Source organism: Mesoplodon bidens, assembly GCF_964165515.1.
Source record: "Mesoplodon bidens genome assembly, chromosome: 5".
Classification (NCBI taxonomy): Eukaryota; Metazoa; Chordata; class Mammalia; order Artiodactyla; family Ziphiidae; genus Mesoplodon; species Mesoplodon bidens.
In genome coordinates this window covers 9,555,098-9,581,284 of record NC_138161.1, presented here as the reverse complement: position 1 = coordinate 9,581,284, position 26,187 = coordinate 9,555,098, and the positions used below count along the sequence as shown (strand labels likewise).

The window sequence follows — 26,187 nt, the reverse complement described above, 5'->3', positions numbered from 1 at the left end:
AAGGGTTTCTGGTATTGATTAATCGGTTTCTCCTTTGGTAGCCAGAGGCTTTACACCCCAAAGCCATGCCCCATAGTAAGATTTAGAATGGGTGAGGAGTACACTATGTATTCTTTTATAAATGGAGGACTGATGATTGTGCAAGGGGAGGGCCTGGGACAGGACTCAGGTAGACTAATTTGACAAAAGGTTTCTTGTAGAAGGTGAAGGCCTGGAAATTGACTTTCTTTCTAAAAACTCTTGTTTTAGAAAGTTGGGGAATTCCTTATACACCATTATTACACGGAATGTGTGCTATAGAAAGTATGCCATAGGAGGTCTGAATTACATATGCTCCAGTTTGAAGACCACTCTTCTACAGAATACTATTTCTCACATGTGTACTTTAACCTGATAGTAAACAAATATGCTTAGGGATTGTCTAAAATCGAGGGTGGACAGAGGAAAAGTAGACCTCTTTCTGACACCTTGTAGCAGCAGCTGAACACTGTAAATGCAGCTGGTTGGATTTATAATCTAATCATATTTCTAGGGCTCTTCACATGAAACACTTAAAGTGCCTCTTTTTTTCCCCCTTAAATATGAGATAATGTGTTCAAAAGGAACACAAAAAAGTCCTCATTTCATGGAAATACTCTGCATATTGAAATTTCCAAGCCTCAGCCTTTTTAACATTTGTACATTTTTAGGCATTTGATATCTGCACTACTCAGGAATTTAGAGTTCCCTGTAGCATGAGGTTGATTAACATACTCTTCCCTACTGTATTACCATGAATCAGACATAAAATCTCTGGAGGTCAGGAAGGTTTGTTGCATTTAAACTGTTACTTGACATTGTTTGAAGGCTTTATAGATGTATACTGCTCCAGTGCTGCAAGTTCAACTGTTGATATAATGAACTTGGAGAGACCATGAGAAAAGGCTGTTGATTAATAAGCAGAGCTAAGTTTATTAAGCTTAATGCACTAAAGGAGAAAACACCCCTTTGACAAAGTCTTAGTTTTATCTCATGGTAATTTTGAGGTAGGTCTTGTAGGGTGGATAGCTTTGGGATTGGGCACTTTATGATACGGCTCTGGATTGGTGGACGCAAGGAGGCAAGGGTTTTGCAGCACAGCTTGATGAGAAACTGTTTAGTTGATTTACAGCCTTATCTTCCAGGAATCTCATTTTCCGGGTTATGTCTTCCAGGTATATATCCTGACGCAAGCAGCTAAGTCATTCTTGCTTGGTCTCTCTTAATACTGGGACAGAAAATTATTTTGGCGTCTGTTCTCAAAAGTAAGACCTTAATTAATTTACGTGAATCATTGGTCTATTTCAGCTTTGCCCGAAGTTTTTACATACAAATTCTACTAGTCACACTTGGCCATTTAGTGCGGTTGCTGAATTAATAGGTAAGTAAATTGGTGTTTCGTATATAATCTGTTGCTTGCAATTGAAATTCTAAAAAGCTTTTTATTGAAAAATAGTATACAGATGTGCTTTTAAAAAAACCAAAGTGTATCTCAGCGATAACATTGGTAAAGGTTACCTAGCATAACAGCTATTCAAACTGATATCAAATTAATCACTACTCAGCCTTCCCTATACAATTGTCAGAGTATTTCCCTATATTACTATCAAAGTATTTTAATTTGCAAAGTTCCTAAAGCATTTATGTTGAAAATATTTTTAGTCCATTATAAAAGAAATACGTCTATTGCCAAAACGTGAGAATTATGTTATTTTTTTTTAATAGTCTGAAAATATTTATAACAGTGGATTCACTTTTCTGGTGTTAGTAACTAGGAAGATTATATTATGTTAGATTTGTGGTAATAAATTCTTGGTTTTTCAGTAGATAGAATGATCAAGGTATAGGATTATATTTAAAAGTGTTTTAATGAACATGAGGAAAGAGGCAAGGTTGTGTTCAGATTTGCATTATGGGTCATGTTTTTTTTTTTTTCTTGGTAAAATTAGTGCACATGAATTCTTGGGAATTCTTAGATATACTTTAGATTCATTATCAAGAAAGGGTCCTATGTTGGATGTGCAAGGAAGAGAAAAGAAAGAAAATTTGAGAACGCTTCTTTTCTTTGGTGAAGTTAGATTTTCCGGAGTCTCTCAGCTAACATGTGCTGTTCAGATGTAGACTCTGAAGTGCAAATGAGATAACATTGCAACTCTTCACGGTCATTCTTTTTCATGGCAAGGGGGAGGAGCTACTTAGCCTGGGGTTGTTCATACATAGAGCTTCCCTAGCTTTGGGTTAGGGCAACTGAGAGTCATGGTGCTCTTTGTGGTGTATCGGATTTTTAAGTTTTTTTATGAAGCTAAGGTGGTTGATGAAAAAGATTATTTGATTTTAATTGAAGGCTTACGGAAGGATAGTTTGAGAACCATTATTTATATTATAATGAAGACTTCAAAATATACCTCAAAAGTATTTTTAGTCAGTTAGGGATATTCTGATAGATCTTAGATAGTTCACAAATTGATTTTATTACTGCTACTGTTGAAAATTTTTTCATTTTTCTTTGATATATTCCTCGTACTTACTTATTCTGAGAGAAACACGTATGCTAGGCAAGGGTGTTAAACGGTGAGTTGTACAGAGATGAGAAAAATGTACCAGCCACCAGAAACTTCTGTCAGATTGAAAAGGGCTACAATTTGAAGAACTGGGTAGAAGTAAACCTTCATCTGTGTGTATAGGTTAGCATACTGCTTTCTCATTTATTCAGTAACTGTTGTGGACCTTCCTTCCATGTTAACTTGCAGTGCTGTTGACACTCAGCTCTCAGTTTCCCTACGATAGCTAGGCTAGTTCTTTGGGCAGAAGACCTTCCTGTCTTGATCATCTCTTCAGTGCAGTGATTCTTTTGGCTTTACACTTTTTCAGTGTAGTGGGTACCAGTCTCTGCTCTCCGTATAACAAATGGAGGGCTTTAGATAGAGTTAATTCTGTAATAGTCAATGAACAATATATAGCATGGTACAGTTTAGTTTCATGTTGTCAAATCTTAGGAGTTCCAAAACATTTCAGCTTTTAAATTTTCCTTAAAATATATTATTCCGTTGCTTGTCAAAGTGTTGTTCTGAACTAATTGCTCTTCTTTAAAATCAAAATTTCGCAAAACTTGTTTCTCAGATAATGCTTACGATCCTGATGTGAATGCTAAACAGATATGGATTGACAAAACAGTGATAAATGACCATATATGCCTGACATTTACTGATAATGGGAATGGTATGACTTCAGACAAATTACATAAAATGCTGAGGTATGTAAAAGTGTCACACTCCTTTAAACTCATTGCTTTTACCTAGTTCAGGTGTTTCATGTGTCATACTTAGAGCCTGTAGTTTTTGTTTTTTAAACATGAAATGCTATACCCACAGTGTGCTCTATTCTCCTAAGTCGTCCGTCATTTTCTACTACTGTTAGATTATTACTATTATTATTATTTTTTTTTTTGCTGTACACGGGTCTCTCACTATTGTGGCCTCTCCCATTGTGGAGCACAGGCTCCGGACGCGCAGGCTCAGCGGCCATGGCTCACGGGCCCAGCCGCTCCGCGGCATGTGGGATCTTTCCGGACCGGGGCACGAAGCCGCGTCCCTTGCATCGGCAGGCGGACTCTCAACCACTGCGCCACCAGGGAAGCCCTACTGTTAGATTATTAAGCAGTCCCTGCCATTCTCATCACCCGCTCCCCATGTCTGACTTATCTAAAATTCCACCATTCCTTTAGAGTTGTAGCACATTGACATCAGTTGTTTGTGCTTTAGTGGAAATAGTTTTAGCTACTATTTCCAATAAAACTCACCACTCTGGGGAATGGGGACTGGTAATTTTAAAGTGACACAGAGGATGAGGAAGTAGCATAGTCGTAAGAGCTTGGGCTCTAGAGTCACAGAATAGGATGTCAGGATGAAGCCAAATGTGCCTGAAATAGAAGCTAAGATACATAGTACAGGTATGAGGTAGAGGGAGGATTTGCCTCAGAGGCCTTTCTGCTATCTCTCAGATACTCCTTACTCTGATAAAAAAGGCAGGTTCACCCGATCAATAATCATAGTTTGGCAGACTTGCTGAGAGCAAGAGAATCATTCACACTTAGAGGAAGAGATTTCATGGGGTGAAATCTCAAGGTCCCTGGAGCCTAAATTATAATTCAGCTATTTAGCTAGGATGTGCCAGGCAATGAGCTCCTGTTTTAGTATGTGTAATCTTTACATCCCTGTAATGTGGATTTGGTTTCCTTCGTTTCAGAGATAGGGAAACACATCAATACAGATTAAAAGTAATTTGCCCAAGATTGTACAGCAAGGAAGGATAAGGCTAACATTCAAACTTAGGCCCTTTACTTGGTATTACAGTTTTTGAATTAAATGAAGATTATACATACTTATTAATTTTTTTTTTTCTTTTTAGCTTTGGCTTCAGTGACAAAGTCACCATGAATGGTCACGTCCCAGTTGGATTGTATGGGAATGGCTTCAAGTCAGGTTCTATGCGTTTGGGTAAAGATGCAATGGTTTTTACCAAAAATGAAGAAAGCATGAGCGTGGGCTTCTTGTCTCAGACCTACTTGGAAGTCATAAAAGCAGAACATGTTGTTGTCCCAATAGTGGCATTCGACAAAGACCATATCCTTTTGATGTTGAAATTGAAACTATGAAGAAATAATCTGAACCATTCCATCTTTCTGCCCTCCTCCAGATTCTTGTTTTTTAATCATACCTTCCGTTCTAGCTCTTGTTCCTGTCCACTGCCTCTACTCTACATCTGGGCTAAGTGTTTGTCCCTTTGTGTTCTCTTTTGGAATTGTGCCATGGAAATCCTTAGCATAAGGCGATTGCATTTCATGTTAAGCTTCTTTATTTCAGTCTTTTTGTGGGCTGATAAGCTTATGATCTGGCTTGAAATTTTCACTAAAAACCAGGAAAAGCAAGATATCCTTAGGAAAATGTCTTCTGTATAAACATTCAAATATTGGAAATAATTAAAGTAGGAATAATAATAAACTTCTTCATATTTCATCCTTCTTGGTGTTCAATTGAAATCACACTGTCATTTTGAAACTTAAAAAATAATTTAGGAAATGGTTTTTCAGTTAGTTTGAGTTGGTTTCCGTATCGTAATGGTGAAAAATACGTCGTTGGTCTAAGTCTTTAACTTTGGATATACGACACATAATTAATTTAACAGAATCAAAAGCGAGTCTTGCTGCAGTTCTGGAACATTCTCTGTTTTCTACGGAACAGAAATTACTGGCAGAGCTTGATGCTATCATCGGTAAGAAGGGGACAAGGATCATCATTTGGAATCTCAGAAGGTAAACGGTAGACCTCAGCTAGTTAACCATTTGGGAAGTAAAGTGCACGTGTGGGAATAATTTCATTACATTCATGCTTTGTCACACAAGAGTGCAAATATATTGGAAGGTCCTCACTTTATGGCATAGTTAATGATTTACCTTTTCCAAGGGTATTTTATTGAGGCTACTTTGGCTTCAATTTGAGATAATTTCATATTACTAAAAATAAATTTCCTAGCCCTGCCATTCTGTCTCCATAGCACTCTATTTTCGCTCTTGGTTATACCATCCCTCTCCTCAAAAAAAAAAAGAGAAATGAAACGAAAAGATAAAGCCCAGCCAACAAGTCCCAACTTGAGTAAGTTAGAGAAATCTTTGTCTGTTTGGTTAATTACATAAAGCTAAGCACAATTCAGCATCTGTTGAGAAAAATAATATAAATGAGACTTCTGTGTTGCTAAATCTTTGTGAGGATAAAATCCTTTGCAAATAAAGTTTTAAAATTTAGGGTAAGTGTGTGATATTGAGAGATCTAAGATCTGTTGAACCATAGGAATAAAGCACAAATAGTGATAATCCTAAAATCCTTTAATTCTTGTGCTTTTCTGGCCACCTGTATTCCCTTTTTCTTTTATTTTCTTTTTCTTTCTTCCCTGCCCCTCCCATCCCCACCACCATTTTTTCTTTAACTTTTAATTCTGAGATAATTGTAGATTCATAGTAGTTGTAAGAAATCTCATGTACTCTTTACCCAGCTTCCCCCAATGATAACTTCTTGGAACACTACAGTACAGTAGTACTGTTGATACTGACAATGATACAGTCAAGGTACAGGACAATTTCATCAATTCAAGGATCCCTTTTATATCCACACCCACTTCTTCCTTAATCCCTGGCAACCTCTAACATGTTCTCCATTTCTATAACTTTGTCATTTCAAGAATATTCTGTAACTGGAATCATACCGTGTGAAACCTTTTGGGATTAGCTTTTTTCATTCAGCATAATTTTCTGATGATTCATCCAGGTTCTTGTTTGTGTCCGTTTGCTTCCTCTTACTTGCTGAGTGGTAATTGCATTATATGGATGGACCACAGTGTGTTTACCAATCTGGTGGTTTACAAGTTTCCGTTATTACAAATAGAGCTATAAAACAGGGGTTCCCAACCTTTTTGTCATCAGGGTCCGGCTTCATGGAAGACAGTTTTTCCACAGGGTCGGGGGGTGGGGTTCAGGCAGTAATGCAGTGGTGGGAAGCAGCAGGTGAAGCTTTACACCTCCTGCTGTGTGGCCGGGTTCCTAACAGGCCCGGGGGTTGGAGACCCCTGCTATGAAATATGTGCATAGAGATTTTTGTGGGAATATGGTCATCATTTTGTGGGCTAAATGCCCAGGAGTGTAATTACTGGATCCTATGGTAGTTGCACGTTTATTTTTTTAAGAAACTATCAGAATGTGGTTCTATCATTTGACATTCCCAATGGCAACGTGTGAATGAATGCAGTTCTTTTCTGTACCTTCTGGATTTCTTTTCTCCCTCCCTCCCTCCCTCCAACTCCTCTGACCTTAACTCCCACCACATGTTCGTGTTTTGTTTTGCTAACTCAAAGTTATTTGCTTGCTCATCTTATGGCGAAGTTAAAATTCAGCTCTTATAAAAAAATTATTTTTGCAGCTACAAAAGTGCAACAGAGTTTGATTTTGATAAGGATAAATATGACATCAGAATTCCAGAAGATTTAGATGAGACGGCAGGGAAGAAAGGGTACAAGAAGCAAGAAAGGATGGACCAAATTGCCCCGGAGAGTGACTATTCTCTGAGGGTAGGTATTCAGCTCTCTCTGTGGGAGTGAGAAAAATCATCAAATAATGGAGATTGTTAACCACTTGTATTACAAATGCTGCCAGAAATCTCTAAGTCTCTCAGACATGAACCAATTTATTAAATTGGTCTTGTGCACACTGCTTGTTTTATTTGTTTAGAAAAGTTTTTTAATTGCGACGTCATCAGGTCTAACAGTGCTTGTCAAAGTTCTTTCACTGTGTGGTTAATTATTTGAATTGGGAATACTAGAATCACTTTGTCCTATGATGGCCCTATTGATTGATTCCATCAAAACGCCAGATTCAGAGTGTGTCTTTTAAAATTTAAATTATTCTCTAGAACACACACACACACACACATTATTGATACCCTAAAGCAATAAATTATGTATAGCCTATACATAATGCACGTTCGTAGAATTTTGTGATAAATACCTTTGAGATTTGACCTTAGAGATGAGAATGTTTTTAAGATTGAAGGAATTAATATCTCAATATAACAGTGTTGATATAATAAGAATATTAAATTTCGGGCTTCCCTGGTGGTGCAGTGGTTAAGAATCCGCCTGCCAATGCAGGGGACATGGGTTCGAGCCCTGGTCCGGGAAGATCCCACATGCCGCGGAGCAACTAAGCCCATGCGCCACAACTACTGAGCCTGCACGCCTAGAGCCCATGCTCCGCAACAAGAGAAGCCACCACAATGAGAAGCCCGCGCACCGCGACAAAGAGTAGCCCCCGCTTGCTGCAACGGCGAAAGCCCACGCAGCAACAAAGACCCAATGCAGCCAAAATAAATAAATAAATTAAAACAAAGAATATTAAGTTTCTTAGTCACTATGATAAGACATATAATACTATTCCCTTTTTTTTTCCTTCTTTTTGTTTTTCTTGGCTGCACTGCAGCATGTGGGATCTTAGTTCCCCGACCAGGGAGAGTGGTCCTAACCACTGGACCACCAGGGAATTCCCCTTTTCCCTTTTTTTGTGCTAAAATTATTTCATAACCCCAAGCTGATTCATTTGACGTTTACAAGTATACTATGTAATTTTTTCTGAGATTCTAGCAATTACAATGGCAGCTATTACTATTCCTTGATATACCCCAGTGTGTTAGTGAAGTATGTCCTAGTTGTTAAGAAAATCTTAACTCAAGAATATCCAGAGGTAGCCAGAGCAGATGGTATGATGTTAGTGTACCATGAAAAAAATGTTTTAAAATATCATTAATGAATTTTATAAACGGGCAAAACACCACTAATTTTGAAATCAGGAGTCAGGAAAAAAAATAAGAGAAATGTTCAAATTTTAGTTTTGTGTTGAACTTTTCATATATCCTTCTTGAGTTGTTCAGTTCATTTCCCTCAGAGATTTCTGATAGCTTGGAGACAGGCACAGGAGATCATATTTTAACATGTTGTAGGATGCAAAGTTTGGTCACAATTCTAAGGTATCTAAACTTCCACGTATTAAGAATTGAAAACACGTTTAGGGAATTGCCTGGCGGTCCAGTGATTAGGACTAGGCACTTGCACTGCCATGGCCCGTGTTCAATCCCTGGTCAGGGAACTAAGATCTCGCAAGCCTCAGGCAGCCAGAAAAAAAAAAGACTTGAAAACACATTTAGATGACTGCTGATTTTTACAGCTCCATATGGAAGAAGTGCTGTTTGTCTACTCTGCTTAAATGTTGGTGCGTTATTTATGATTTTTTTCCTTTTCAAGCTTATAATAGTCCCTTTTGTTTATATTAGATTTTGCTTATTTTTGCCCAAATAAAATTTGTTGATGCTTTTAAAATTATAATAGCAATATATAGTTTTGACAGGAGAGTCAGAAAATAGTCCTTTTTGTACACATAAAAAATTTTTTTTTTTTTTTTTTTTTTTTGGTGTACGCGGACCTCTCACTGTGGTGGCCTCTCCCGTTGCGGAGCACAGGTTCTGGACGCGCAGGCTCAGCGGCCATGGCTCATGGGCCCAGCCGCTCTGCGGCATGTGGGATCTTCCTGGACCGGGGCACGAACCCGTGTCCCCTGCATCGGCAGGCGGACTCTCAACCACTGCGCCACCAGGGAAGCCCCAAACATTTTTTTTTAATTAAAATAAGACCATACTATCTATACATGCTGTTTTTTTTTTTTTTTTTTTTTTTTTGCGGTACGCGGGCCTCTCACTGCTGTGGCCTCTCCCGTTGCGGAGCACAGGCTCCGGATACGCAGGCTCAGCGGCCATGGCTCACGGGCCCAGCCGCTCCGCGGCATGTGGGATCTTCCCGGACCGGGACACGAACCCGTGTCCCCTGCATCGGCAGGTGGACTCTCAACCACTGCGCCACCAGGGAAGCCCTATACATGCTGTTTTTTAACTTTTTTTCACTTAACACATCAACATCTATGTAGGTCAATAGATTGTTTTCTGTAAGTCATTTTTACTGGCTACAGTATATTGAGCTTGTTTTTAATAAAAGGTATTCAGATATTAACTAATACACCTTTATAGTTTTTTTTTTTTTTTTTTTTTTTTTTTTTTTTTTTTTTTTGCGGTATGTGGGCCTCGCGCTGTTGTGGCCTCTCCCGTTGCGGAGCACAGGCTCTGGATGCGCAGGCTCAATGGCCATGGCTCACGGGCCCAGCCGCTCTGCGGCATGTGGGATCTTCCCGGACCGGGGCACGAACCCGTGTCCCCTGCATCGGCAGGCGGGCTCTCAACCACTGCGCCACCAGGGAAGCCCACCTTTATAGTATTTTATTGAAGAGTTAATACGTCTTTTATCAAAGCAAGGTGGTAGCTTCCTTTTTAAATACATGCGTAAGTAATGTTGAACAAATCCATAGATAATTATTTGGAAAGGACAGATAATTGTGTGTCTTTGCAGGCTTACTGCAGTATATTATATCTAAAGCCACGAATGCAGATCATCTTGCGTGGACAGAAAGTGAAGACACAGCTAGTTTCGAAGAGTCTTGCCTACATTGAACGTGATATTTATCGACCCAAATTTTTAGTATCCTTTATTTTGCTTGTTATGATGCTGTATATAGATATGTATCAGTCAAGTGTATTTCCCTTCCCCCTTTCTCCTTTTATTCTGATAGAGTCTAATCCTCTCCAACTTTTGCCCTTTTTTGCACCTTTGGACTCAAAAAATAACAAAATAGGAAGGGTGGTTTAAACGGAGTGAGGTGGTGTGTTCAGAAGTTTCCTTAACATTTAAGACTAATAAAACTGTGAGAATTACTTTTGGATTCAACTGCAGAAATAAAGATCATTATGGGATAATGATGTATCACAGGAATAGACTCATCAAAGCTTATGAAAAAGTTGGATGTCAGTTAAGGGTAAGTTTATATCTGAAAATGTCTGTATCTTTTATAAAAGTTAGGATAACGTTATCGGGTCAGATGTGAAACAATGTGCTTTTTGCCTAATGACTTTTAAATGTCAATGTTTTTAATAACATTGGTATGGCACTTGACCTTAGAACGCTTTTATATTAATTTGAGGACAGAACATTTTATCTCTGTTTTACAGAGGGAATTGGGGCTAATAGGTAACCCTCCTTAGACCTCAGGCACAGGTGCAGATATTTTCCCTACACTTGGAAAAGGATCCTTGATTTTTTTCATGCTAGAATAAAATTGATTGGTTTTAATTAGTTGTTGACTCAGTAGCCTAAAAAATAGTATCTGATAGGTGATTTACTTTTCTGGAGTTAGTTCCTGAATATATCAGTTTTTCCTCCTAAACCACTTCCATTGTTGTAGGATTCAGTTTAGGATGGTGAACATTGCCCACTACATCGATCTGTTTATCTTTTACCTGCTTTCACAGAAAATTTTTTTGGTGTGTGTGGGTGGGTGTTAAGAATTTGTGATAAATTCTAAAATTCAGCTTTGTTAAAGGTTTTAAGTCCAGGCATATTTTGTTTTCCAATTCTATGATGTTCATTTTCTATTCATTTTATTTCATTCTAAATTCTTTGCAACAACATGGATGGACCTGGAGCATAGTATGCTTAATGAAGTATAATATGTCAGGAAAAGACAAGTACTGTATGTTACCGCTTATATGTGGAATCAAAAAAATAAAATAAGTGAATGAATGTAACAAAACACAAACAGACTCACAGACACGGAGAACAAACTAATGGTTACCAGTGGGGGCAGGGTGGCAGGGGGAGATGGGGGTAGGGGATTAAGAGGTACAAACTACTATGTGTAAAATAAATGAGCCACAAGGATATATTGTACAGCACAGGGAATATAGCCAATATCTTACAATTTTAAATGGACTATATAAAAATATTGAATCACTGTGTCATACACCTGAAACTAATATAGTATTGTAAATCAACTATATTTCAATTTTTAAAAAAGTAAATGAACTTTGTTGGGCTCTTCTTTATAACCACTGATTTCAATTAGAAAAATCCAGAAATATGACAACCATGATGCAAGGTATCAATAACTTTTATTTAAAATGCTAATTTTTATTTATAATTGGAATAGTTTTTTTTTTTTTTTTTTTTTGCGGTACGCGGGCCTCTCACTGTTGTGGCTTCTCCCATTGCGGAGCACAGGCTCCAGACACGCAGGCTCAGCAGCCATGGATCACGGGCCCAGCCGCTCCACGGCATGTGGGATCTTCCCGGACCGGGGCATGACCCCGTGTCCCCTGCATCGGCAGGTGGACTCTCAACCACTGCACCACCAGGGAAGCCCTGGAATAGTAATTTTTGCCAGAAATACTCTATAATTATAAAGTTCTGAATTTCACTGGTAATTGGAAATGTATTTTTGGTAATAGGCCTTATTTCTCAAGTGTTTTGACTTAAGGTACGTAATCCATTTTTCCAACCCAGTTAAATTTGCATTATATATAATTTCTGGTTAAGTTTAACCTTGTAAAAAATAAGCTTTTACAGCCAGCTTTTTTTTTTTTTTTTTTTTTTTAATAAATGTATTTTATTTTTGGCTGCATTGGGTCTTTGTTGCTGCGCGCGAGCTTCACATTGTGGTGGCTTCTCTTGTTGCAGAGCATGGGCTCTAGGCGCACAGGCTCAGTAGTTGTGGCACACGGGCTTAGTTGCTCCACAGCATGTGGGATCTTCCCGGACCAGGGGTCTAACCCATGTCCCCTGAATTGGCAGGTGGATTCCTAACCATTGTGCCACCAGAGAAGCCCTACAGCCAACTTTTAATGTTTTTCTTTACCAGAAGATGGACTGGTCGTAGTATTTGGATTCAGTAAACATTTATTAAATACTTGGCATGATTTTCCACGCTAGATGCTCAGCATAAAAAGTTGAAAAGGTACAGCAAATGCCCCCAGAGCTCTTTCTGATGAGGGGAATGTGGTATATCCTTGGAGCAGCAGAAAGGGCTTCTTGGAGAAAGTGGTGATTGAGATGGGACTAAGTTGATTTACTGTTTTGGAAAGTCTGGCAAGAGCTTTCTAGACAGAGAAAGGAATGTCTGCAAAGGAAAAGAAAGGCTTCTGAGAGGATGGCATCATTAAGGGAGTTGTTATGCCTGGACCAGGTGGTAAATGGGGAATGGGAGAGAGGAAGATGAGGCCAGAAAGGAGGTGAAAAAGAACTAAGATTGAAGGGTTCTGTGGTTTACAAGTTGTACGAAATGAGGAACCACTGATGGTTTTCAGTGGAGTAGCATTATGATTAGGTTTTCATGGTTTTGTCTATAGTTGCATCTGAAAATTCTCATAAGTCAGTATTTCACTTTTTCTCTTTATACTTAGACTCAGCTATAGTCGTGAACAAAATACATGTGTTAATCACATGTGGATAATCAGAAAATGACTCAGATACTTTGAGTTCAGTGTTTTAGCTAGCAGGTTTAAAAAATAACCTAGGTCAGTTGAATTAAAGTTTTTACTTCATCACAATAAACAACTGAATGTGTAACTTTGGATAAGTGTCTTTAATTTTTATCTAACAAACTTACAGAATATTACGTGCCAAAGCCTTTGCTAGGCACTATGGATACAGGAAGGAGTTAGTTGTGGTTTTTAGTAGCTAAGAAATTGCATCCCAGTAGAGGGCGTCTTTTTTCCCTAGTATAAAATCGGGAATGATAATACTTGTCTACATGAATACTTGATAACAGTGGAAGTGGTTTTGGAGGAAAGCTGTTGTTACATATTTAGGAGTTAGCTCCCAGAAAGGTAAATTACCTACCAGACACTGTTTTTCAATCTAAATGTCATGAGAATCATGAGATAAAATACAGGACAATGTTTCATACAGATCTTAAATCTTGGTGAAGGGATAGTTGTTTGAAGCATCATGTTTCATGTTTAAAATGCCAGTTTTATTTTTCAGGCAAACAACATGGGTGTTGGAGTAGTGGGGATTATAGACTGTTATTTCTTAAAGCCAACTCATAATAAACAAGATTTCGATTATACTAACGAATACAGGTATGTTACCTATTTAAATGACTGACTTCTTACTATTTATTTTGGAAATACTTTCATAACTTTTTCTAAGCTGGATTTCTTTCTGTTTTGTGGGAAGCTTGCATAGAAAACACATGTAATCATTTTCTCATCCCTGGGGATTATATTCTACTCCGTCACAAATAGAAATATATTCTCCTCTGTCTTTACTGATGAAGAATTTTTGAGATTTGTACTAAATAGAGGAAGTTCCTGCTTTCTTGGTAACATTTTTTTGTGTAATATAAAAATCCAGAAACTTTGATCTTGGATGGGAACTTTAAGATAACTTAGTCCTATGTACTTGAGACAGAAATGCTCATATCTTTTAGAGTGATCAGAAGCCATAAAATAAATATGACCATCAATTTTACTTATAAATTTAGGAAGCACAAACAGTTGTCCTAATAAGTGTATATTATGAAGAAGAATGCAAACTTCATATAAAAACAAAGTGGAAGGAGGGAAATGATAAAGAGCAAAATCAGCAAATTAGGAAACACACAATAGAGAAAATCAATAAGTATTCAGAGTATAGTCCTGAGACAGAAGCTACCCCTGTTATTTGAACAGGGAAAATATAGGGAGTTGTTAACCAGAATAGTAGAAGGTGATCACTCAAAGAGGTAAAAGAGGACAGTAGATGTCCAGAACTAGCTGATACAGAAGAGCAGCTGTTAAACCTCTAGGTTGAAAAAGAGTAGACAATAAAGGAACTAGGAGAGGATCCCCGGTCCCTGATGTCGGAGATTCAGATCTCTTTGTAGAGGTCATAACAAACACAGGAACAGGCCACCTGCCATGGCGAGAAGCTTGCCAGAAGGCCTGGCCAGTCTGGGTCTGTAGACATGGCCTGCTGTTGCCAGGGGATGTGGGTGGGCTTGGGCTGGAGCTGTTCTGTCGAGGAGACCTGTCTTTGCACAAGGCTGTGAGTATATGCTGGAACTGGTTCCTGCTGCTGGAGGGAAGAGCGTGGCCTGAAAGCACAGCTGGAGCTCCTTTGGGAGGCCATGGGCTCCAGCCAGATAACAATGGAGCACCAGACCTGAAGGCCGTGTGTCTTGCTGCTCTCACCTGGTAGGTTCATTGCCCCGTTAACCCAGTGTAACATTCCTCAGGCTGGCAAAGGACGAATGTTTACAGGATCAAGCTCCATTATCACAAAACTGAACCAAAAAAACCTGTTTGGAACTGGAAGACAGTAAGTTGATAATTGACACAATCAAAAGCCCAAAGTTTGTTCTTTGGTAAGATTAACAAAGTCTGTAAGCATCTGGCAAGACTAAGGAAAAAGAGAAAACAATGATCATCAATATCAGAAATGAAAAGGAGGACATTACTACAGATCTACAGACAGAAAAACATAGAGGGGTAGCATGAACAGTTTTAGACCATTTTAGATGATATGGACACCTTCCTTTCAAACTGAGTCAAATTAAAAATTTCCCACATACTTTCAAACATTTAAGGAAGTGGCAGCGCCAGCTTACACAATCATTAAAGGTTTTAAGAGACCACATAACTAGTAGTGAACTCATGAACGCATTACAAGAAAGAAAATTTATGTCACTCATGATTAAGATATAAAAATCTTAATTAAACAGCAGATACCATTTAGTGAGTTGTAAAAAGAATAATACATTAAAACCAAGTGGATTGTATTCCAAGATGGCATGGGTGGTTTTTACTATTCAGAATTCAATGTAATTCATCACGCTGATGTTAAAGAAAAATCTCATGGGTATTTTCATAGGTACAGAAAAAGCACTTGAGAAACTACAGTATCAATTTGTGAGGTAGGAGAAAAGGAACTCTTACAAAACCATTAATAGAAAGGGCATATTAGCAATACCAACTATTTAGCAAAAAAACAGCAGTTCCTAATGGTGAATTATTGACAGCTTTCCCCTTAAGAGTGGGAGTAAGATGCGGTTATCAGCTCTTCACCATTGTTCTTGAGGAAATAACCAGAACAAATAAGGCAAAAAAGAAAGAAATGAAAGTATAAGGGTTGGAAAGGAATAATTTTCTGTAGGTGACAATATCAAGTATATAGAAAGTCCAAAATAATCTGCAATGTAATACAGAGTCTAAGGTTGCTAGATAAGAAGTATTCAGAAGTTTGTTCACCAGCAAAAAAAAAAAAAAAAAAACAAACCATGAGATTCAAAAACTTTTATACATAATCAAAAAAGCAAGTGCTTTGGAGTAAATAAAATATGCAAAAGACCTCAACACACTAAAAACTATAAAACATTGTGGAGTCAAATTTCAAATCTGAATAAATAGGTATACCAGGTTCAGGAGTTCGTAGGCTGAATATTATAAAATGTCATTTTTTCTCCAAAGTAATTAAATACAATTCCAGGTTAAAAAAAATCCCAGCAGGTATGTATGTATGTTAATAGGCTTAATTTAAACTTTATGTGGAAAGTCAGAAGACCAAAGATAGTTAAGACAAAGAACAACAAATCAAGAGGACTCATACTACTAAATATCAGTACTTCAAACGCTGTAGTGAAAGTGGTATTAATGAAAAATAGTCTAGTGAAATAGAATAGAGAAGCCAGAAACAGATCCCTTCTTTTTATACATATGGTCAGCTGATGTATGACCAAGGTGTAGTAGGAAAATGATCATCTTTCTAAAAATGATGGTTCAGCTACCTGTGTGAACAAAATGAACGTTAACTTCTCCCTCTTACATGAAGCGAAAAATCAATTCGAGATGGATTTTAAGCCTAAATGAGAAAGGCAAAAATGAAATGAAAACAAGAATAGTTTCATAACCTTTAATTTAGGTGGTTTTTTTTAACAAGATGCAAAAAGTATTGATACATTAGATCAAAATGGAAAAATTATCTAAAATGAATAAGATATAGCAAATGTTGGTAAGATGTGGGGCAGTTGGAACTCCTGTACGTGCTGTTGGTGTGAAAATTGTTGATCATTTTTCAGAGTTATAAGACTATTGAGTAAAGGTGAACATCAATGTCCACCCCTATGGCCCCGCAATTCCACTCCTAGGTATATTTTCAACAGAAATGGGTACAGTCTCTTGGATTGAGGAATAGAGATGATAAGAAAAGGAGAGGAGGAAGACCTGAAAAAGTGATATGAAAGGAGAACCATGTTTGGGAGGGGAGTTGATACCTTCTTATTCGGATGTTTATATGTTGTTATAGTGGGGCTTCCTGGTGGGCAAAAATAGAGATAATGAATGGGGATAGACATGTCTAATATTAACCTGTCAGTACAGAATTTCAAGTCTTGATTTTTATTTATTTTTTAAAATGTTTAAATTTATTGATTTATTTTTTGGCTGCGTTGGGTCTTTGTTGCTGTGCGTGGGCTTTTTCCAGATGCAGTGAGCGGAGACTACTTTTCATTGCAGTGCGCAGGCTTTTCATTGTGGTGGCTTCTCTTGTTGCGGAGCACGGGCTCTAGGCATGCAGGCTTCAGTAGTTCTGGCGCACGGGCTTAGTTGCTCCGCAGCATGTGAGATCTTCCCTGCCCAGGGCTCGAACCCATGTTCCCTGCATTGGCAGGTGGATTCTTAACCACTGCATCACCAGGGAAGCCCGAGTCTTAATTTTTAAAAGCTTTATTTACTCTATTGAAGTACAGTTGATTTACAATATTATGTTAGTTTCAAGTGTACAGCAGTGATTTGGTTATACATATATATGTATGTCTATAATTCTTTTTTTATTCCTTTCCATCATAGTTTATTACAAGATATTGAAATAGTTCCCTGTGCTGTACAGTAAATCCTTGTTGTTTATTTTATATATAGTAGTATGCATCTGTTAATCCCATACTCTCAATGTATGCCTCCCCACCCGCCTTCCCCTTTGGTAACCTTAAGTTTGTTTTCAAAGTCTGTGAGTCTGTTTCTGTTTTGTAAATAAGTTTGTTTGTACTATTTTTTAGGTTCCACATATAAGTGATATATAATATTTGTCTTTGTCTGACTTACTTCACTTAGTATCATAATCTCTAAATCCATCCATGTTGCTGCTGATGGTACTATGTCATTCTTTTTTATGGCTGAGTAATATTCCATTGTATATATTGATGTATACACCACATCTTCTTTATCCATTACTCTCTCGATGAACATTTAGGTTGCTTCCATGTCTTGGCTGTTGTAAATAGTGCTGCACATTGGGGTGCATGTATCGTTTTTCCCCCCTCACCCCTTGCCATGCCATGTGGCATGTGGGATCTTTGTTCCCTGACCAGGGATCGAACGCATACACCCTACATTGGGAACATGGAGTCTTAACCACTGGACTGTCAGGGAAGCCCCAGGTGCATATATCTTTTTGTTTTTTAATTTATTTTATTTATTTATCTTTGGCTGCGTTGGGTCTTTGTTGCTGTGTGCAGGCTTTCTCTGGTTGTGGTGAGCGGGGGCTACTCTTCTTTGCGGTGCGTGGGCTTCTCATTGTGGTGGCTTCTCTTGTTGCTGAGCACGGGCTCTAGGCGTGCAGGCTTCAGTAGTTGTGGCATGTGGGCTCAGTCGTTGTGGTGCATGGGCTTAGTTGCTCAGTGGCATGTGGGATCTTCCCGGACCAGGGCTCAAACCCGTGTCCCCAGCATTGGCAGGTGGATTCTTAACCACTGCGCCACCAGGGAAGCCCTATCTTTATGAATTATAGGTTTCTCCCGATATGTGCCCAGGAGTGGTGTTGCTGGATCATATGGTAACTCTATTTTTGGTTTTTTAAGGAACTTCCATACTGTTTTTCACAGTCCTTCCACCAATTTACATTCCCAGCAGCAGTGTAGGAGGGTTTGCTCTTCTACACACCCTCTCCAGCATTTATTATTTGTAGACTTTTTTTTTTTTTTTTTTCCGCTACGCGGGCCTGTCACTGTTGTGGCCTCTCCCGCTGCAGAGCATAGGCTCCGGACGTGCAGGCTCAGCGGCCATGGCTCACGGGCCCAGCCGCTCCGCGGCATGTGGGATCTTCCCGGACCGGGGCACGAACCCGTGTCCCCTGCATCGGCAGGCGGACTCTCAACCACTGCGCCACCAGGGAAGCCCTATTATTTGTAGACTTTTTTGATGATGGACATTCTGACCGGCGTGAGGTGATGCCTCATTGTCGTTTTGATTTGCATTTCTCTGATAATTAGTGATGATGAGTATCTTTTCATGTACCTGTTGGCCATCTGTATGTCTTCTTTGGGAAAATGTATATTTAGATCTTCTACTCAAGTTTTGATTGGGTTGTATTTTTTTTTTTTTTTTTTTTTTTTTTTTTTGCGGTACGCGGGCCTCTCACTGTTGTGGCCTCTCCCGTTGCGGAGCACAGGCTCCGGATGCGCAGGCCCAGCGGCCATGGCTCACGGGCCCAGCCGCTCCGCGGCATATGGGGTCCTCCCAGACCGGGGCACGAACCTGTATCCCCTGCATCGGCAGGCGGACTCTCAACCACTGCGCCACCAGGGAGGCCCGATTGGGTTGTATTTTTGTTACGGAGTTGTATGAGCTGTTTGTGTATTTTGGAAATTAAACCCTTGGCAGTTGTATCCTTTGCAAATATTTTCTCACATTCCATAGGTTGTCTTTTCGTTTTCTTTGCTGTGCAAAAGCTTGTGAGTTTGATTAGATCCCATTTGTTTATTTTTGCTTTTTTTTTTTTTTCCCTTGCCTTGAGAGACTGACCTAAGAAAACATTGCTACGATTTATGTCAGTGTTTTGCCTGTGTTCTCTTCTAGGTGTCTCATGGTGTCATGTCTTATATTTAAGTATTTAAGCCATTTTGAGTTTATTTTTGTGTGTGGTGTGAGGGAATGTTCTAACTTGATTGATTTACACGCGACTGTCTAGCTTTCCCAGCACCACTTGCTGAAGAGACTGTCTTTTCTCCATTGTATATTCTTGCCTCCTTCGTCAAAGATTAATTGACTGTAGGTGTGTGAGTTTATCTCTGGGCTCTCTGTTCTGTTCCATTGATCTGTATGTCTGTTTTGTACCAGTAGCACACTGTTTTGATTGCTGTAGGCTTGTAGTATTTTCTGAAGTCCAGAAGGGTTATGCTTCCAGCTTTTTGCTTTTTTTTTTTCAGGATTGCTTTGGCAATTCTGGGTCTTTTGTGGGTCCATATAAATTTTAGGATTATTTGTTCTAGTTCTGTGGAAAACATCATGGGTAATTTGATAGGGATCACATTAAGTCTGTTTTAAATTTAAGATGTTACACTGACTGTATGTTGTGTGTGCAGACAGTTCCTGGCACAGTAGGTACTTAACTCATTAACAAGTGATAATTCAATTGTGGCCGTAGTCATGTTTATCTCAGTAGGTCCTGTTGATTTGCTTTTTTACTGACACCTTATTGTGGGAAAGGTGAAAGTCTTAATTGTGGGACAGAAGCTATTTTGAATTATACTTGCTGGTAATGGCTGCATACTTTTATAAAGCAAACAGCTGCATTCTGGTTTGCATTGAAGCTTGTAAGTTTGTTGGTTGAGGTGAAATTCAGAAAGCCTGTGGTTCTCCCAGTAGCTGGTCTGCAACACACTTCCTCAACAGAGAACCCAAAGTGTTAGTATTGTCCGTCTTATTCCTAGATGGTCCTGGCTCTGTTCTATGAACTTATCTACATCCTTAGAGAAAATTGCCATTACTTTAAGTTTCTTAACTGTGCCTTTTGGAGGCCCCTCCCCCGTGTTCACATGATCAGTACCAGGTTGTTTATGCTTTCACTGTTTGTCAAGGATTTAATCTTTATCTTTTTTTTTCTTGAATTGATTTTATAATTTACTTTTTTTTAAGGCTTACAATAACAGCACTAGGAGATAAGCTCAATGATTACTGGAATGAAATGAAAGTGAAGAAAAATGCAGAATATCCTCTGACTTTGCTGGTTGAAGATATACAGTAAGTACATTTCAAAAATAATAAGTGACTGGGACTTCCATGGTGGCGCAGTGGTTAAGAATCCGCCTGCCAGTGCAGGGGACATGGGTTCGAGCCCTGGCCCAGGAAGATCCCACATGCCACAGAGCAACTGGGCCCGTGCAGCACAACTACTGAGCCTGTGCTCTAGAGCCCATGCTCCACCACAAGAGAGCCCACCGCAATGAGAAGCCTGCACACCGCAACGAAGAGTAACCCCCGTTCAACACAGCTAGAGAAAGCCTGTGCACAGCAACGATGACCCAATGCAGCCATAAACAAATAAATAAATAAATATATAAAAATAATAATAATAATAAGTGACTATAATATCAAGATGTGATATTGGAGGGCATGGTGATTCTACAGTGTTCATAAACTTTTGAATCTAATCCACAGTAAGAAATAAATCCCACAACTCGAAAGCCTTTTATAAACTAAAAGAATATGTACATTTAAGTTATTCAGAGATGTGCTATAATAGAGGATAAAATGTAATAAATACAGTTATAAAAATTGCTTAAATTACAGTACTACAACTTGCCTCTTTTCTGTACTTTTAATGGTTTATTGTTCTAATAAGTATATTAGATTTGACACTGCAGACGCTAACTTAACATAAATTTCAGGGCAAGGCATTTGTAGTATTTTCTAAGTTTTTTAGTTTTTATTATAGAAAAAATGTAATAGTATGCTATTAAACAAGACTAAGTCACTTTGTTTAAATTGGTCTGTCACTTTTAACCTTCAGTAGTAGCCAAAATTGTTGTTTTTAAAATCTTAACTTACTATCAAATGTTCCGGAATTTTCAGGGACAGAATTAAATAATAGGGGCATTTTGTGGTAGAAATGATGTGGAAAGTCTAGTGAAGTACTTAGATCCATATTTCCATGCTAATATTTAGTTGCTATTTTGTTACAGGAAACGTCCTGATCAGACATGGGTTCAATGTGATTCCTGTCTAAAGTGGCGAAAATTACCAGATGGGATAGATCAACTTCCAGAAAAATGGTATTGCTCCAATAACCCTGACCCACAGTTCAGGTATCATATAGTTGGTAGTAGCCTTTTTGGAAAGGCAGAAAGTACTGTTCAAGATGTATGAATAGGCGCTGGTGACGTGTTATTCCCATGTGATTTTTCTGACTAGAAATTGTGATGTTCCAGAAGAACCTGAAGATGAAGATTTGGTGCATCCCACTTATGAAAAAACCTACAAAAAGAAGTGAGTGTTATATTATTGTATGGTGGGAAAATAATACCCAGATCATCAACAGTGGTGTGTCTGCAGCATTAGTTGATATTTCTCCAAGATAAAGCAGTATAGCCAAAAAAGATTATGACTCCAAAAAAAAAGATATGATGTGGAGTGCATAACATCAAGTGCTTTTAAAGTTTATACTGTGGATACCTGCTGTTTATTGCCGTCCTATCTACAAGATACTTTGAATATACAGTATAGTTTTGTTCTTTTGGACTACACATCCATGAATCAAAAGTGAATACTGCCCTTTATGAGCTCAAGGTCTAACGGGGAAAGTGAGATGTGTGTATTACCAATTTGAAGTTGACGACTCCCGTAAAAGGCATGATCCAGTCCTGTGAGGAAGCCCATAAGGAGAAATTACTTATGGTTGGGGATGGGGAAATGGATCAGGAAAATTCATGAAGGACAATTTTGTAATAGGCCTTGAAGGAAAGGTAGGATTTGTTGGGTAGGAAGCAAAGGTTTGTTCAGCTTAAGTACAGTAAATATGTGAATGGGGATAATGGAATATAGAGGTGGGAGAGAGAAGCTGGGGAACGATAGTGAACCATGGTGAACGTTAGGCTTGTGTACTGCACACGGAAGGCTGAGTTGATGAAGATCTTCTGGGTGGTTTTGATTTATAGTGCACTGTTCTTAAAGATAAATCCAGTAGCAGGAGTGGAAGACATTAGGGTGTTGCTGAGATAAGAGGTGGAAAGTACTTGCCTGCCTGAGTGCTGACCACTGATTATAACGAAATTGAAGCAAAGTTCAGTGTACCTATCTTGCTGACTTAGTAGTGAAATGGAAGTATGTCATTCGAAAACAGAATTGAAAAATCATAAGTAAATTTAAATACATTTTTCTTTTCTCTCTCTTTTTTTTTTTTTTTTTTAAGAGACAAGGAAAAATTCAGGATCAGACAACTGGAAGTAATCCCTCGGGTAATTAGGCCTTCCATTTTATAGCTGTGTCTTGTATTGTGTTGTGATTAATTTAATACTCAATTTTAAGCTCAGGAGTTACATAACAAATTGAAGCAATCTTGTTCATTCAGTTCACGTTTCTCTTCTCTTCTTGGACCCCTTCTTACCCTCTTTCCCAATACTGACTTCTAACCCACAACTTCACTCAAACTTCTCAATTTTATTATTCAGTTGGGCATCTTCTGAGGAAAGGCAGATATTCTTTTAAGAATCTTATTGTTAGGTAGACAGTCAAGGAAAAGTTCATAGGAAGACCCAGGGAGCCACATGGTAGTACTAACCTGGACCAAAGCTGTAGTGTTGACCCTTCAACCATAGTGTACAGTTGATTTACAATATTATATTAGTTTCAGGTGTACAACATAGTGATTCAGAATTCTTACAGATAATACTCCAATAAAGTTATTACAAAGTAATGGCTGTAATTTCCTGTGCTGTACAATATGTCCTTGTTGCATTTATTTATTTGTTTGTTTATTTATTTATTTATGGCTGTGTTGGGTCTTCGTTGTTGTGCGCGGGCTTTCTCTAGTTGCAGTGAGCGGGGGCTACTCTTCATTGTGGAGTGCGGCCTTCTCATTGCAGTGGCTTCTGTTGCGGAGCATGGCCTCTAGGTGCGTGGGCTTCAGTAGTTGCAGCACGTGGGCTCAGTAGTTGTGGCTCAAGGGCTCTAGAGCTCAGGCTCAGTAGTTGTAGTGCACGGGCTTAGTTGCTCCATGGCATGTGGGATCTTCCCTGGCCAGGGCTCGAACCCGTGTCCCCTGCATTGGCAGGCGGATTCTTAACCACTGCGCCACCAGGGAAGCCCATATCTATTTTATACAAAGTAGTTTTTATCTCTTAATCCATACCCCTATTTTTTTTTTAATATATATATTTTATTTGGTTTATTTATTTGGTTGGGCCAGGTCTTAGTTGCAGCTGGTGTGCTCCTTAGTTGCGCCTTGCCAGCTCCTTAGTTATGGCATGCGAAGTCTTAGTTGCAGCATGCATGTGGGATCTGGTTCCCTGAACCCAGGTGCCCTGCATCAGGAGCGTGGAGTCTTAACCACTGAGCCACCAGGGAAGTCCTTTCATACCCCCATATCTTTCTTAACGCTTAATGGTGTTGAACTTTTTCTGAGTATATAAATAGGTAGTTGTACTTCTTGTATCAGAAGTTGTGGTCTGCTGCAGTTGTGTATGTGTGCTTATCATTACACTGAAATGTTTTCTTGTATAAAGGCTGAGGGTTTGAGGGTGAGAACAGAACTGGGAGAAAAAGAATAGTGGGCTTACTTTGGTTTTTAAAGGCAGTGTCTTTGTGACTTTATCCTCAATTTCTTTCTCTTAGAAAAATAAGTTTTTATTATATCTCTATACGTTCTATATAGTCCGAGGTCAGCCGATCTTTCAGTAAAAGGCCAGATAGTAAATATTTTAGGCTTTGTGGACCATATACAGTCTCTGTGGCATATTCTTTCGTTGTTTGGTTGCTTTGTTCATGCCTTTAAAAATGTAAAACCATTCCTAGCTCACTTGAAGGCTGGATTTGGCTCTTTGGCCTGTTGTTTGTCACTCCCTGGTCTGGTAGAGCACAAGGAGTGTATGCGGTTAGGATAGTTCTCAGTGCGTTCTGGGACGGGGGAAAGGGGAAAGAATATCTTGTGTTTGGAACATGACACACTTTAAAAATTTCTTTAAGATCAGTTTTTTTTCCTTCAACAGATTCCTGCTGAACTCTTGTTTCCAACAACTCCTTTGTCAAGTCAAAGCTTTCTTCCCATTAAGGAAAATGTTCCAAGAGGACATCTTTCAGAAGCAGCAAATACTTATGCAACGAGACTGATAAATAATCATCGAGGTTCACCCCAGTCTGAACCTGAGAATAACAGGTCAGTGGCTAAAATGTGTTTCTCCATTTGGGGAATGAATATTAAACAGCCTTTACTTGACACTTCAGTGCAGTAATACGCTTCTAAGAAAGTGTAGTTGATATGCATGTGAAAAGTCTTAAGGACAAGTTACTTCGCTTTCATTGTCTGAACTTAACCCCACTCTACTTACGTTACCTGTTTAAATCAATTAAAAGAATATTAATTGTTTTTATTGTGGAGATCAAATTGTCACCTCTTTGAAATTCTGTATAGTATGAAAATTCCTGCTTTTAAGATTATCAGTATCTGAGTAAATAAAAACCTGAAGCAATTAACTGTACAACACTGTAATGTCAAATGTGACCCATACATTCTTAGCATAGCCCGCGACGTGCTGTGCACTTCGGATGAGTGGATGGAGAAGGAAGAGGAAGAAAGGTGTGAGTGATACACGAATTGGACAGGCAGCTCTTTTGACTGCAGTGGTCGGGAAGGCTGTATGATGAGCTGGTACTTAGGTTGGTCCCTGAAATTCTGAAAGCAGTAAGTGCTCTGTACGGTGGCCCATTCAAAGGGGATAGAATGGACACAGGTGAAAAGGCGTGTGACGGCAGTGAACTAGTACATTAGACTGACTCCATCTGATATTTGTTATTGAAAGAGAAACATTGAAACAAGACTCTCTGAAATAGCGAGGCCAGACGTTCCGAGAGGTTTTGTAGCCTTCGTTAAATTCTTAAAAGGATTTTTGAAAATTCAGAAAAGATTAGAAATTGTCTTCACGCATATATACATGAGGGAGGGCATGTTTTGAAAGAGTTTGCTGTTTATAGCCTACATTTTGAGGTCTTATTTTGTGGCTGGATTGCTACTTAACTGAGAACATGTGTGAATTTTTTTTTAACTGGTCTCCATAATATTGGCTTTTCTTCATAAAGATGGTTCCAGACAAAGTAAGAAAAAGTAAAATTTGTAATGTTACAGATGCGATAATGGAATTTAATTTCGGACGTGACTGCCATCAAAATGGAAGAAGAGAATAGAGTAAAACTTTTCATTAAATTTAAAAAATATATTTATTTTATTTTTGGCTGTGTCGGGTCTTAGTTGCGGCACGCGGGCTATTTGCTGCAGCGCGTGGGCTTCTCTCTACTTGTGGCATGTGGGTTTTCTCTCTTTGTTGTGGTGTGGGCTCCAGAGCACATGGGCTCTATAGTTTGCAGCACACAGGCTCTCTAGTTGAGGCACTGGGGCTCAGTAGTTTTGGTGTGTGGGTTTAGTTGCCCCGCGGCATGTGGGATCTTAGTTCCCCGACCAGTGATCAAACCTGCGTCCCCTATATTCCTATATTGGAAGGAGGATTCCTTACCACTGGACCACCAGCGAAGTCCCCTTCATTAATTTTTAAAGCCTGTATTTATTCTTAAATTCATAGAGCCAAAGTCTGTGGAAAGGTGTACCTAAACTAAGTCTTGAGAGAGACAAATAGGAATTGGCCTGGTAAGAAAAATAATAGGACAACTTCCAATTAAATGCTTAACTCCATTGATCCCTAGACAGTCTCAGAACTTGGAAGCATTAGGAACTTCT

General features: G+C 38.8%; 1 protein-coding gene across 1 annotated transcript in view; it reads left to right on the top strand.

The window, feature by feature from the left end:
* MORC3 (MORC family CW-type zinc finger 3) overlaps positions 1-26,187 on the top strand; it is a 41,383-nt gene that overhangs the window by 7,568 nt on the left and 7,628 nt on the right. The window contains exons 2-14 of the mRNA XM_081234478.1: positions 1,327-1,399; positions 3,139-3,271; positions 4,426-4,640; positions 5,182-5,329; positions 6,987-7,134; positions 10,012-10,140; positions 10,352-10,474; positions 13,477-13,574; positions 20,382-20,486; positions 21,428-21,550; positions 21,657-21,731; positions 22,654-22,699; positions 24,449-24,615. Coding sequence (XP_081090604.1) covers positions 1,327-1,399; positions 3,139-3,271; positions 4,426-4,640; positions 5,182-5,329; positions 6,987-7,134; positions 10,012-10,140; positions 10,352-10,474; positions 13,477-13,574; positions 20,382-20,486; positions 21,428-21,550; positions 21,657-21,731; positions 22,654-22,699; positions 24,449-24,615 — 1,583 coding nt within the window. The remainder of the gene's footprint in view (positions 1-1,326; positions 1,400-3,138; positions 3,272-4,425; positions 4,641-5,181; positions 5,330-6,986; positions 7,135-10,011; positions 10,141-10,351; positions 10,475-13,476; positions 13,575-20,381; positions 20,487-21,427; positions 21,551-21,656; positions 21,732-22,653; positions 22,700-24,448; positions 24,616-26,187) is intronic.